At 32.6% G+C, this 13,743-nt stretch overlaps 1 protein-coding gene across 14 annotated transcripts in view; it reads left to right on the forward strand.

Moving 5' to 3' along the window:
• Nucleotides 1-13,743, forward strand: part of PHF14 (PHD finger protein 14) — a 230,488-nt gene that overhangs the window by 94,614 nt on the left and 122,131 nt on the right. For all 14 annotated transcript variants that reach the window (XR_012002675.1, XR_003235791.2, XM_072764412.1 and 11 more), the window contains one exon: nt 3,171-3,339. Coding sequence is in view for 12 of the 14 variants with exons in the window: in XM_072764412.1 (XP_072620513.1) it covers nt 3,171-3,339 (169 nt within the window). In the remaining 2 variants the exon portion in view is untranslated. The remainder of the gene's footprint in view (nt 1-3,170; nt 3,340-13,743) is intronic.

Genomic DNA, 13,743 nt, shown 5'->3' on the forward strand with positions numbered 1-13,743 from the left:
AAACCAAGAGTTGGACACTCAACTGACCCAGTCACCCAGGCGCCCCTGTATTTAAATTTTGATGACAGTCTATGAATCCAAGAAATAAAGTACTTGGTTGTTCTAGTAATAGACATATAAAAAGTTTTAAGTAACACACGATAAATTACTTCCTTGTGTTTTCCTCATTGGTCATTTTTTTAGTATTAAAATTTTTACTCATCAATTTTGCTTAAATGAATCAAAATTTTTAGATATTAAAATTAAAGCCTTAAACATTAGTTTGCATTTTAGCAATTAATGTATATGCCTTAGTAACACAATGGCATGTTGTATTTAACTCTGTTACTGGAGTTCAAAATTTAAACCTGTCACTTAATAAATATTAGTTTGATAATATTTACTGTATTAAGGAGATAGAATTGTGAATTTTGATGCAGTATGACTAAAAATGACAAGAAATTTTTGACAATGCTTGGTGAGAGAATTCTAAGATGCATTCAAGGATACTGATATAAACTAAGGGTACTTATACGTAAACTAAATATCAAACATCATTTTATCTATTGTGACCATTTTTATAAAGATAGCACTATAAGTTAGACTTTTAAAGAATTATTTTCTGATCATTCTTTTAAATTTGCAGAAAATGGGGTCCCTGGGTGGCTCAGTTGGTTAAATTTGCAGAAAATGTATAAAAAAACTTTGCTTTTAACAGTTTCTCATGAATTTTTAAATGGGCATTTATAATTGGCAAAATCAAGATTTTAAAAATCTTTTTGTAGACTTTTGCTGTGTTAGCCACTAGGTATGTGTGACTACTTGAATTTAAATTGATTAAAATTAAAATTTAAAAATCGGTTCCTCAGTCATATTAGACATGTTATAAGTGCTCCATAGCTATATATAGCTAGTGGCTGCTGCATTGGCTACTGCAGTTATGGATTATTCTAACATAAAGTTCTGTTGGACAGTCAGACTGAAGTTTCAGTGTTTAATTCTAATGTCCAAACATTTTATTGTGGTGAAATATGCATTATATAAAATATACCATCTTAATCTTTTTTTTTTAAGATTTTATTTATTTATTCATGAGAGACACAGAGAGAGGCAGAGACATAGGCAGAGAAGCAGGCTTCATGCAGGGAGCCCGATACAAGACTCAATCTTGGGACTCCAGGATCATGCCCTGGACCGAAGGCAGGTGCTCAACTGCTGAGCCACCCAGGTGTCCCCCATCTTAATCATTTTTAAGTGGTATAGTTCAGTGGTATTAGATACGTTAATAAGTATTATTGTATTAAGTACAATAATAATCTTTCCCTATAGCATTTTTCATCTTGTAAAAATTGAAGCTATCTACATATTAAAAAGTAACTCCCCATTCCTTCCTCCCCTCCAGTCCCTGGCAACCACCATTCTACTTTCTGTCTCTAATTTTAAGTACTCTTAAGTACCTCCTGTAAGTGGAATCATACAGTATTTGTCTTTTTAGTGACTGGCTTCTTTAACTTAGAGTAATGTCTTCAAGTTCATCCATGTCACGGCATATTGCAGAATTTTCTTTTTTTTAGCTGGATAATAGTCCATTGTATGTGTACATATTTTACTTCTCCATTTATATGTCAGTGGTTACTGGGGTTGCTCCCATAATTAGCTGTTGTGAACCATGAAGTTATGAACTTTGGTATACAGATATTTCTTTGAGAATGGATTATATGGTAATTCTATTTTTAATTTTTTGAGGAACCACCATATTGCTTTCCAAAGCAGCTGTACTGTTTTACATTCCCATCAGCAGTGCACAGTTTTCCAATTCCTCTATATCTTACAAACACTATTTTCTGTTTTTATTTTGATAATAGTTATCCTGTTGCATGCTAGGTAGTATCTCATTGTGGTTTTGATTTTCATTTTTCTAATGATTAATAATGTTTAGCATCTTTTCATGTGCTTATTAGTCATCTAAATGCTTTCTGTATCTTATTTATTTATTTGCGCTTTTAAAAGAGAGGAGTGTGAGCCAGTGCAGAGGGTGGGGGAAGGAGAAAGAGAGAATCTTAAGTAGGCTCCATGCTCATTGCAGAGTCTGATGGCAGGGCTGATCTTATGACCCTGAGATCATGATTTGAGCTGAAATCAAGAGTCAGTTGCTTAACTGACTAAACCACCCAGGCACCCCTCTATATCTTATTTAAATCCTTCTTCAACATGAATGTAGACTTAAGAAACAGTTATAGTAATATTAGCTTTTAAGGTATTTTTTTAAATGTATTAGTCTCTTACATCATGTAAAAAACAAGAAATGGAGTTTCAATCCATTGTTATAATAGTAATACTAGCTTTTATAATTGATCATGTATTAACCTTTGTTGAGATCTTTATTTCTCCATAATGGACTCTGAGTTACTGTCTAGTGTCTTTTTTTTTCACCGTGCAAGACTCTCTTGAACATTTCTTGTGGGACGAGCCTGGTGGTATCAAACTCCCCCAGCTTTTGTATGTCTAGGACTGTCTAATTTCTCACACGCTTTATTTTCTTTTAAAGATTTTTATTTATTTATTCATGAGAGACACACACAGAGAGAGAGGCAGAGATACAGGCTCAATATTTGGAGGACATGGTTGGTTTTGCCCATTGTGGCTCCTAATAGCTGTATGTAAGTTACTGCAGGAGCATATGCACAGCTGCCTGCCATGAGGCTTGGTTGGAGAATGGGTAGCTGTGACTGCTGAGAGCTGAAAATGACGGAAATTAATGACAGTTTACCTCTGCAAGTCTTTCCTTGCAAGTCATAAGCCTTTAGTAGAATCTAAAATTCCAGAATAATTGCATCAAACAGATTCTGCCAATGCTGTCAGTTTCCAGGCGGAGAGAGAGATTTCCATTGCTTTGGACTCTGCCATCAGTGCTGCATCTCTTATGTTGGTTCATTTAAACATGTAGCATTATTGCATGTGTGTTTATGATACAGGGACACGTGGAATTGCTTTTTATATTTATTATTGTCCTTCTTATAGAAGTGTATGTGCTTTTCTGTATGTAGTCATTGTATATTCTGTGGTCACACATACTTGTGTATATTTTTATATATTTTTCACGTATACCTGAATTTTATTTTAATAGAAACTATAAGTAATGGTAGAAGATAAAAATAAATGTATGAACTTATATATATTTTTTTATGTAGGCAGTGTTCAGAATGTGACCAGGCAGGGAGCAGTGACATGGAAGCAGACATGGCCATGGAAACCTTACCAGATGGGACCAAACGATCAAGGAGGCAGATTAAGGAACCAGTGAAATTTGTTCCACAGGATATGCCTCCAGAACCCAAGAAGATTCCAATAAGAAACACGGTAATTTTTTCCCCATTTATCATAGTCATCACAAAATTCTGAGGCCAGAATTTATGAGGTGAGAAAGACAAAGCGTGAACAAATACTCAGAAGTCAAAGGAAGAAACCAGAATATTGCTATTGGTCATTCTTAAGAGTTTATTGTTTTACATTATGAAGGACAGCATACATACCTGAGAATTTATGGTTTCTGTGTTCAACTTAAAGCATAATAATAATGAATACCCACTGTCTCCATTGACCTGCTTCAAAAATTGAACATTACCAAAGGCTTTGATGTCCCATGTGAATCCTTGATAGTCACACTACATCTATCTAGCACAGAGGTCACCTTCATCCTCCACTGTATATTTGTCATTCTCTTCTTCTTCTTCTTCTTTTTTTTTTAATAATTACTCTCCAGATATGTGTATTCATAAGTAATACATAGTTCTGCAGGTTTTGAATGTTGTACAAATGGAGTCAGACTTTTTCCTTTTGTTATTTGATACTTTAACCAATATTATATTGATTTGACTCATAAATCTGACTCATATGGTCTGTGTAGTTATACTTCATTTATATTCATTAATGTGTGTTTTTTTAAATTAAAAACTATATATTCTGTAGATTGGCAGTTTTGTTTCTATCTTTTTTCCTTTTGTAAACAATTCTGTTTTAAATATTTTTGAAAATATTTCCTGAAGCATGGTAACAAGGAGGTAGGGTATATATCAAGGTGTTTATTTGCTTAGTTTTCGGGTTGTGTATCTTCAGTTTTGCTAGGTATTTCCAGTGTGTTCCAAACCAGTTTACATTCAGAACAATGAATAATCTAACTGTTGCCCCCCAAATTTATTGTGTCCAATATTTTAATGCTTTCAAATGTGATAAACATGTAACAGTGTATCATTTTATTTTGCATTTCCTTCAATACTAACAACCTTGAATAGCTATAAATTTTGATAAGTTGCATTTTCTCTTCTAGGAAATGTAAATGTCACTCTTTTCTAATTTTTCTGTGAGATTGTTAGTTTGTAATTAAAATTTTTTTGAGATTAGAGTTTAAGCAGTTTCTTCCAGAGGTCATTTATATTTGTTATTACCTGGGAAGTCTACCAACCTAAGACCATTTTAAATAAATTTGGTGTGTGTGTCTTTTTCCATTATGCAAGTGGTGTGAATTTCTGCCCCAGACTTGTGAAGGCTGGCTTGCAGTTATAAATTCTTAGAGGAGGCATTTTTTTACCTTGAACCACATCAGACTCTTTTCTTTTATTTTTCTTTTTTTCTTATTTTTTATTTTTTATTTTTTTCACATCAGACTCTTTTCAAAAAAAATCTGCCTCCCCCTGAAGGAAATAAAGATATTTTTAGGGTTAGTTGTCATCCTTTGTTTTGTTGCCTATTTAATTTTGAAAGTTTTTGCTTTTTTCATTAAAGTAACAACTTTCTCAAAAAAGTCTCTTTAATCTGTAGTAATCATATTTAATCACTTAAGATCTCTTATTTAAGAGAAGTCATCTAGAGTATTTCATTCAGTTTTGGGTTATGGGTTTATTTGAAATTGATGATACAGATGTGGAAATTGTCTCTAAGATAAATTTAAATAGTTGATTTTCAGTGCTCTAAATTGATGAACTTGAAATTGTTTTATTTATAATTCCCCCTAGTTTAAAACATTCTTTAAGGTCTCACAAATATATTAGGTTTATGAATGAAGAGAATTTTCATTCTTTAAGTAAGGCTGCTTATTTCTATTTCTAATATGTTTTCTGTAACTTCGATGCCAATATCTGCAGCTACTGTGATCTTAGAGAAGAGCAGTTTTTACTTCATGTGTCTATGCTAGCAAAGATTATCCTTTTATGAAACATTTTTTTCTTTATCGTTTAAAGAAATCTTTAGGACCAGTGTTTTTATCTTAACTTTGAAGTTATATACAGAGGGGAAATTTCATACCTAGTATAATCCCTAGTTTAGTATTACTTAGGATGAAAGATCCCATACTTTTCTAATTTACTTGTTTGCTCTTCCAGCCTAGAAATAAAAGGAGGCTTTTATTAAATTTTTTATTTATTAAAATTTTATTAAATTTTCTAATTTAGTCCATTTCTTTTTACCTTATTCTTTGTCTCTAGTTTTCTTGTGTGAAAGTCTTAGTCTTCTTGAGGATATGGGTGGGTAAAACAAAAAAGGATTCCATGGCTAGTAATTTTAGGAAATATGGTATGATTATTTTCTCTCGTAAGGGAATTCAAATACATATTGAAGATCTGAGAAGCACTACTGTTTAGAAAAATGATTAACTTTTCCCCCAACTTATCAAAAGCAATGTATTTTAGACTAATTTTTAATTTTACCATAGAGCCCTGGGTACCACCAGCTTTGGAAATGTTCTGGAGTTCTGGAGGCCGTGAATTAACTTGCATCAGGATCATCTACGGTGTTTGTTGGAATCATCCTAGAGCTAATGAGTTAGAATTAGGGGTTGGGTTGAGCAGATTTCTTAGGTGTTATTCTTATGCAGACTAAAGTTTGAAAATAACTATCTAGATAATATTTATGATTATTACTTTTACTCTTTTCCTTCCTTCTTTCCTCCCTTTCCCCCATGAATCCATACAGCAATTCAGAAAACCTTTGATGAGCATGTTCAATTGGTCAGGTACCTTACCTGATCGAGGAATGTAAGAATGAGAGATGCAGAAGAGAGTGATTGAATCATCTTGATCTTGATCTTATCATTTAGGCTGAGTTCTTATTGTTACCTTAATTTTTTATCTTATCATTTCTGTTTCAGAGTTGTATTAACATTTTAAAATATTAGCATGGTTAAAAATGAGGCGGTCTACTTTCTTTTCTTAGAATACTGTTAATTATGGGAATCCAGGTACCTAACTGCCAACTCATTTGTATAACCAGGTATCTTTCACAATAAATAACTGATTTATATCTCCCTTTGTTTAATTTTTTAATTGTTGTTCCTAGTATATTCCTACTTTTTATTTTAGTACATACATTTTGGGATATTCTATTCTTAAATTTCTTAAAATAATTCTTGCTTTTCTTAGTTTTTATTTTTCCTGTCATTATTGATCAAAGTGTACTTCATTTCACAATAGTCATATTGCTCTATCAAAATTTTAAAGAAAATTTACCTTTGTCACATAGGGAATTCGTGACATATATCCTAAGCTTTTATTTCTCATTTCAAAATAATATTTCACTTAATAAAACTGTTAAAATGATAAATGGTCTGACAACTTTCTACCCATTTCTATTAACTTTAAGTTCCTTTAGGTTATAGTACTAGCACAATTTTTAGAAAAATAGTTTGGGCTGTTTCATGCCAGTAAAAATGATTTTTTTTTTCTTGTTTCAAAAATTTATTTTGTGAGATATGCGAATTGGTATTGTTAGAATAATTGTATTTTTGAAAATTCAGACTTTATGATTAAGTGTATAGCACTTTAATCTTTTTTTTTTTTTAAGAACTGTCTCTGTAGAGTTGCCTAAGAACCATCAAAATATAAAATGATCATGGCTGCCATAGATTGAAGTCCCATTTTTATTGAACAGATATTCTTCCCCCTGCTATTACTTTCTCAGTTTTTATACTTTGTATCTTTATGTAACATCATGATGGTAGTAAAGGAGGAAGGAAAGGATTTCCATGTTGGAATATTTGAGTAAATCTTGGTATGTTGCTACTGTTAATTTAACTTCTGTTTATCCATATTGCTAATAAACCCAACCATTCTATTATTTTGTCTTTTTTTTCCTACTATTTGATCATTGGATATTTTACTTCATTACTTTCTTCAAAGGATTAAGTCAGAAGAGGACATAAGGGATTAGTCTACCTTTATCTAAGATTGTTTAATAGTAATAATACCTAACATTTTTTGAAGACTCATCATATGCCAGACACTGTACTAATTCTCCAGCCTACTCCCCCTTTTAAAAAATAAGTTAGTATCTGGCTATTATGACATTCGTTTTACTCAAAATGAGACAGACACACAAAGCTTGGGTAACCTATCTATAATCTTATAGGTAGCAAGCAGAATAGGACATAAACTCAGCCCGAATTAAGAAATTGTGGGCTTTTTTTGTTTTGTTTGTTTTTTAAGGTCTGTAGAAAAGATTTAGTTGAGGTACAAATGGAGTTGTAAAACATTTTGTTTTTAGGTAGCATAGTCGGGAATGTGATACCAGAAGGTTTGTGTGTCTTTCTGTAGCATAGTGTTATCTATGGTAAGACAGGCATATATCCACTTAAAATTTGTATACCGAGTTTGTTCACATCAAGTATAAGATTCAACACTCCTTTTCTTTGCACTTTCAATTGAGTGCGATGTGTTTCCCCCACCCCAAGCTTGTACAAGAGCATCGTGTCATTCCTTTCAGTCACAGTACAATAGTGTAGAAGTGAATATAAATGAAGGTTATTCTACCTTGAGGAAATTGATATTAAAAAAATAGTAGAAACAGCAAATCTATACACTCACAGTAAATGTATATATTAGCCACCAGTATATGTTTATTTTACTGTTCTATGTTGGTTTGTTTTTTTCCCTCTAAACTGTGAATACTGTGAAATTTGGTATAGAAAAAAAAAGAGCATATGCTTTGGTATTGGCAATGAGGAGGGAGAAGTAAATAGTGGTTTTTGTTTCCTAACCAGTTACTCCAAATCTACCTAAAACATTTGGCTTATTGCATCTCAGCTTTTCTGATTAAGCAGCAAATATCTTTTTGATTTGTTCATTTGGTTTGATCAGTGTTAAGATAGATGGGGCCATAGACTCAAATTTTGTACTCTACTGCCTTTGTGCCAAATATGGCTGCTATTAGAAGAATGGCATCCACTTTTTCCTGCTGACAGGCAGTTTCCATTTATCATAGGCCAGAGAGTGCATTGGGAAATAGAACACTTCAGCAAACCTTACTACATTTTTATTTTTTAGATATTAGGGAAAGTCATTTTTCATTTTACTCTACTCTGATTTCCTTCATAAGGATTTATAGAAATCTGAACAAATACAGAATATTTTGAGACAGTAAATCCAATAAGATATAGATGCTTTTCAAAGTAAGTAGTCCCAGTGTTACTTTTCTTTCTAATTTTTTTCTACCCAAAGATGATAAAAGATTAGCCAGAAAAGTTACTTGAAAAAAAATGATAGCACTAAAGATCTGGTGTTTAAAAATAATGTGTCAAATAGCTATTTTTAAGTTTGAAAGAATGAAAATACTATTTTCAGAAAATATTCCTCCTGTACAAACATGGAGATTTCTCTCGGATTCATATTTTCATGTTATCTCATATTTAATTGTTAGCTTACCATCATTTAAAAAAATTTATTCTGCATGTTGGAATTACTTTTAAGTTTTAACTATGAAAGTAATACGTGAATACTTTTTTGTCATAAGAAATTCAAAAGTATGAAGTCTCCTTTGACTTTCCTCCCAAAATTACCCTTCTCCAGCCCAATTCACTTGCCTTGAATCTATCTTTATTACAAGGGTACATATTTTGAACTTTGATTATCTGACATTTCTTTTGATGTATCTGTCAAACAAAAAATAAGAAAAAAGTAATCAATGAGTCATGGAAAAGTAATATGGGCATAGTTCAAGAAACATGGAAATATTAAAGTATTTATAAGTAAAAGAAGAATGATCTGGTTTTAGAAAATCCTTCACATATTGTTTCCTGCTCCAGGAAAATAACTTTGTAATATCATCTGAGATTGATTCACAAATATCCCATCTTCAGTATTTCAGTGTCTCAGTAACCATATTTTCTGTTTTATTACTGGGCACAAATAAGAAGACTAAGTCTAAAGAAGAAAAAGAATTGAAAATATATTTTTAATTAACCATTATCTATTATGTACTTTGTATTTTATATTAATTGTCATTACTATGCTATGAGGTAGTTACTAATGTCATTGCCATTTTATAGTTGAGAAACTGAGGCAAAGCATATAAGTAACTTGCCTAAGGACATATAGCTTCTAAGGGCATAGAGCCAGGAATCAAACTAAGGTAGCTTGTGAGGCCATACTTTCAAGTACTTCATTATGCTGCCTTTCCAGGCAAGATTACAGTGATAATTCCTGGCATTTGTCCCTGGGCCAGAATCACAGGGTCCTCATGCTTTCAGCAGCTTAGTGGCTGACAGTTTGGTCAGGAAAATGGAATTTACTCTGTGGAGAATTAGAGACTTATACCACTGTTGGTATAGCTAGCTGGGTCTGTAGATGTCAAGAAAACTTTCACCATGTGTCAGAGGGTTCTGCTGAACATCAGAGAAAGTGTCAGTGAAATTTCTATCCTGAAGCACTGAGTAGGTTGGTAGGAGCTAACAACAGGTCAGAGAATTTGACAGTGAAGCTCTCAGCCTGAAGAACACTGTTGAGTGGTGGAAAAATGAGAATTTGTGGGGGATGTCTGCAAAACTTGCCAGGACCATGAAGTGGGAGCTAATGGAAAGGTCTAGAAGGCTACAGCATGTAAAAAAACTAATAAGCATCTGACTCCCATGACCTCCTGAGTAAAATGGCCTTCACTTAAATGTTTCAAATCTGTGATTATTGACATGGAACCACAGACAGAAAAGGTGAGAGGGAGGGCTTTGGAAAATGTGGTTTCCAGCCTTAAACAGCATAAGTAAGGTGGTGGTGGTGTTGATGGAGGTGTGTTTCAGATTAACCACGGACACAATCCAGGATAGTAACCAAATGCAGTTTTAAAAAGTGCCTAATGTACTAGTACTTGGCAGGTAGTCTAAGAAATAACATTTCTAGACTCCTTATCCCTTCCTTTTCTTTCTTCTTTGACAACTGTAATACTATTTCATCCATATTCTCCAGCTCTGAGAATTTTACAAAGCTTGCAATAAGTTCTTGGTAAAATGGTTAAATGAATTACTGACAACAAAATATAGGCAGTGACTTAAAGAATTGTAAAATACCAAAATGGATAATCTCGGTGTTGGCTAAAGAAGGTGAACCTGAGCTTTTTACAAACTCAGCAGTGTTTAAAATAAGAGAGAGGGTTAAGTACTTTTCTAAGTTTCTGAATATCCAGCTGAGCCCTTACGATGTTTGCCATTTATTTATGAATGAGTTGCAGGTTTTTTCCTCTCCTTTTTTTCCCTCTCTCTCTCTCTCTCTTTTTTTAAATCAATTAAAAGAAAGTAACATGGATGAAGTAGAGGATCTTAAAAAAAAAAAAGCTTCTTGTGATAGAGGATAATGTTGGCCTCCATAACTCTGTGACTTTCTTCCTCTGTTCCTCTGTCTTTGTAGAAGCCATTCAGATACAGGGCTTTTCTCAGAGATTTTGGCAGAGAGCTCCTTCTATTTAAATTACATTAAGCATTTCTTTTCTGTAGAATTCCTACAATTGGTACTATCCATAGCCAATGTCAGAAGTCTTCTTTAATGCAATTTGTTTTTTAGTAGTTGAGCCTAGGCTTTGGATCCATACATTCAGGATATAAGTTAATACTTTATAAAATAGTGACTTTCACATGTCTAATTAATTACACACTGGAGAGAACTAATAGTTTTCACTTCTGTATTGATAACCAGTAATAATAATTGGGAATAATTTTTTAATACATTTTCACTTACTATAGGAATGAAAATATTTAGTCTTTGGGATTGGTATCTCATTTATCATAATATAATTCAGCTTCTTTTGCACTGGGGGAATTGTTTTTCTTCTCCTACCTGAAGATCTTCTTATAGGACAATGAATTAATTTATATACCTAGCCCAATTTTAAGTGTAAAATGGTCATACTTCATATATAGTATTTTTCTTTGATAACAACATTGGGTAAAAAAAATATTTTTTCTTGAACTTCTTTAAATGTTTGCGGTTTTAATCTTTCAGCAATAGATTTTTATTACAGTACCTCCTTTCCCCTAGTTTCAGATAGTATCTTTTTTCTTCTATCTTTCCAGGTTGTTTCTTTGGCATTGAGCCAAAACAGCTTTGTAATCTCATTGATCTTGTAGGTTGGTGTTTTATTGATCTGTGATGCATCACTATCTAGTATCACATCATACATTGGATGATTTTTATAATATTCTAGTTTTAAGAATTAATAGTTTTTTTTTCACACCTTTGAGATCCCAGTAATTCTACACTTATTTTATCTACTCTGATTTTGTTCATTTTCAGCTTTATCTCACATCTCTTAGAAGGTAGATTGTATGTGACTTCTGATGCATGTAACATAGTTCTTAGCCTCAGTGATTTGATCTTTAGCTTTATGTTGTCCTCTTCGGTAAACCTTTAGAGTCAGTAAAGGGAAGACAGTATTTGAAGATAAAGTTGTGTTTATAATGGATAGAAACATGAATTTATGTTGTGTTCTCTTTACAACTATAAAAATGATAAGTAATTATCTTTTTTTGTGAGTGCTTTAGTCATATTTACTTCTGAGTTTAATAGTTCCCTGTGTTAAGCAAAAAAAAAAAAAAAAAAAAAAGATTGGCTGTGTGGGAATCCAGATCTTTCCATATTCTCTAATCTTTACTTGTGATTCCTAGTCATGTTATTGAACCATTACCAGGTTAATTTTTTTCAACATATATCTATTGAGCAACTAATAATGTAAGGCGCTGGGCAATAGACCCTTAATAGAACACCAAAATGAAGACATGTTCTATGCCCTTAAGGAACTATAGGGATAAAAATGTGGCCCTCAAGTAAATGTAATTTAATGAAAAATACATTGTTCATATGAGAGGTGGTTAAGTTGCTTTATCTGGTAACATGATAGTTGTGAAATGGAAGAAGAGAGACAGAAGATGGAGGTGAGCAACAAAGACTACAAGTTGACTATTACTAGTAGAAAAGTATTCTGCTAGCTAAGAAAATCTTCATTTTCCTTTGCCCTAGATTTTGGTGTTAATAAGTTGAAAATTTTAAAGTAAGCAAGCTAGACACTTGGAAAAGCATTGGATCCTTCAGCATAAAATTTAGTGTAAAAATTTAGTATCATAATACCTATAGCTGTCTTTCTTACAGCTTGTTTCTATAATAAGCATCTTTTTTTTTTTTTTTAAACAGACTTTATTTATTTGAAAGAGAGAGAGCTTGAGCAGTAGGGGTATGGCAGAGGGAGAGGGAGATTTCCCACTGAGTGAGGATCCTGAGCCAAAAGCAGACACCTAACTGACTGAGCCACTTGGGCGCTCCAACATAATAGCACCTTGCCGGCAACAGCTTCTTGCATATTAATGAGTATTAGCACATTTTCAGCAAAAAAATCACTTGATATTTCAGCCATTTGATTTTTTCAGATAAATAGGTGCAAATAGTTCTTTAACACAGCTCATTTCTTTTAAATTTTTTTCTGTGCTAAGGAAATCCTGATGATTACTGTATTAATTGATGATAAGAGTTTTTTTTTTTAACTTTTCTGTTTACTCAATTAGAATCATCTTGTTTATGGATATGACTTATAATTATCCTTTAGAAAGTATCCATTAAAATGTAATGATATTTTCCTCTCTAGGACATTTTCTTTGTAGCATTATTCCATTTAAAAAGTAGAAGATGGTACAAAATAAACTTCTTGAGAGTTTTAGATGGCATCAAAATCTCTAAAATAGCATAGTGTGTGGTGGAAATACCTGGACTAGCACGTGGTAGATTTTTTTTTTTTAATTGGGTTCAATTTGGCAACATATAGCATAACACCCAGTGCTCATCCCATCAAGTGCCCCCGCCCTCAGTGCGCATCACCCAGTCACCCCCACCCCCCGCCCACCTCCCTTTCTACCACCCCTTGTTCGTTTCCCAGAGTTAGGAGTCTCATGTTCTGTCTCCCTCTCTGATATTTCCACATGGTAGATTTGAATTGTAATTCACACTCTGCCAATAACCCATTATGCAGAACTGGATAAGTACTTTACTTTGTTTGTACTCAGTATCCTCATTTATAAAATAAATTAGATAATCTGCAGTCTTTTCTAGAACTAAAAGTCTCATCTAAATTCACATTTGCATTTATTATTTTATCCTTAACACTATTAATTAGAGGGTTAAAGTACATACATTGATATTAAAAGAATCTAGAGACAGTAATTCTTTGTGATTAGGCTTCATGACATGTAATAAATTTTTTTTAAAGACCATATTTGTTGATAACCTTTTTTTTTTGCCTTTCTGGCAGTTAACTTTATTTTTATTGTTATTCTGAAAAAAATTTTATGTATGCCTCCAGGAGACACTTTTCAGCAAATAGGCTACCAGATGTGTATACTGTACATTGACTTGTTTCCAAAATTTTGTTTCTTTGAAATTGTCCTTTTGTTCACTTTTCAAAGTGACATTTGATTGTTTTACTTAGCCAGTTTCATACTGACTTCTTTATGATAGTAACTTCGCAAAG

Source organism: Vulpes vulpes, chromosome 7 (genome assembly GCF_048418805.1).
Source record: "Vulpes vulpes isolate BD-2025 chromosome 7, VulVul3, whole genome shotgun sequence".
NCBI lineage: Eukaryota > Metazoa > Chordata > Mammalia > Carnivora > Canidae > Vulpes > Vulpes vulpes.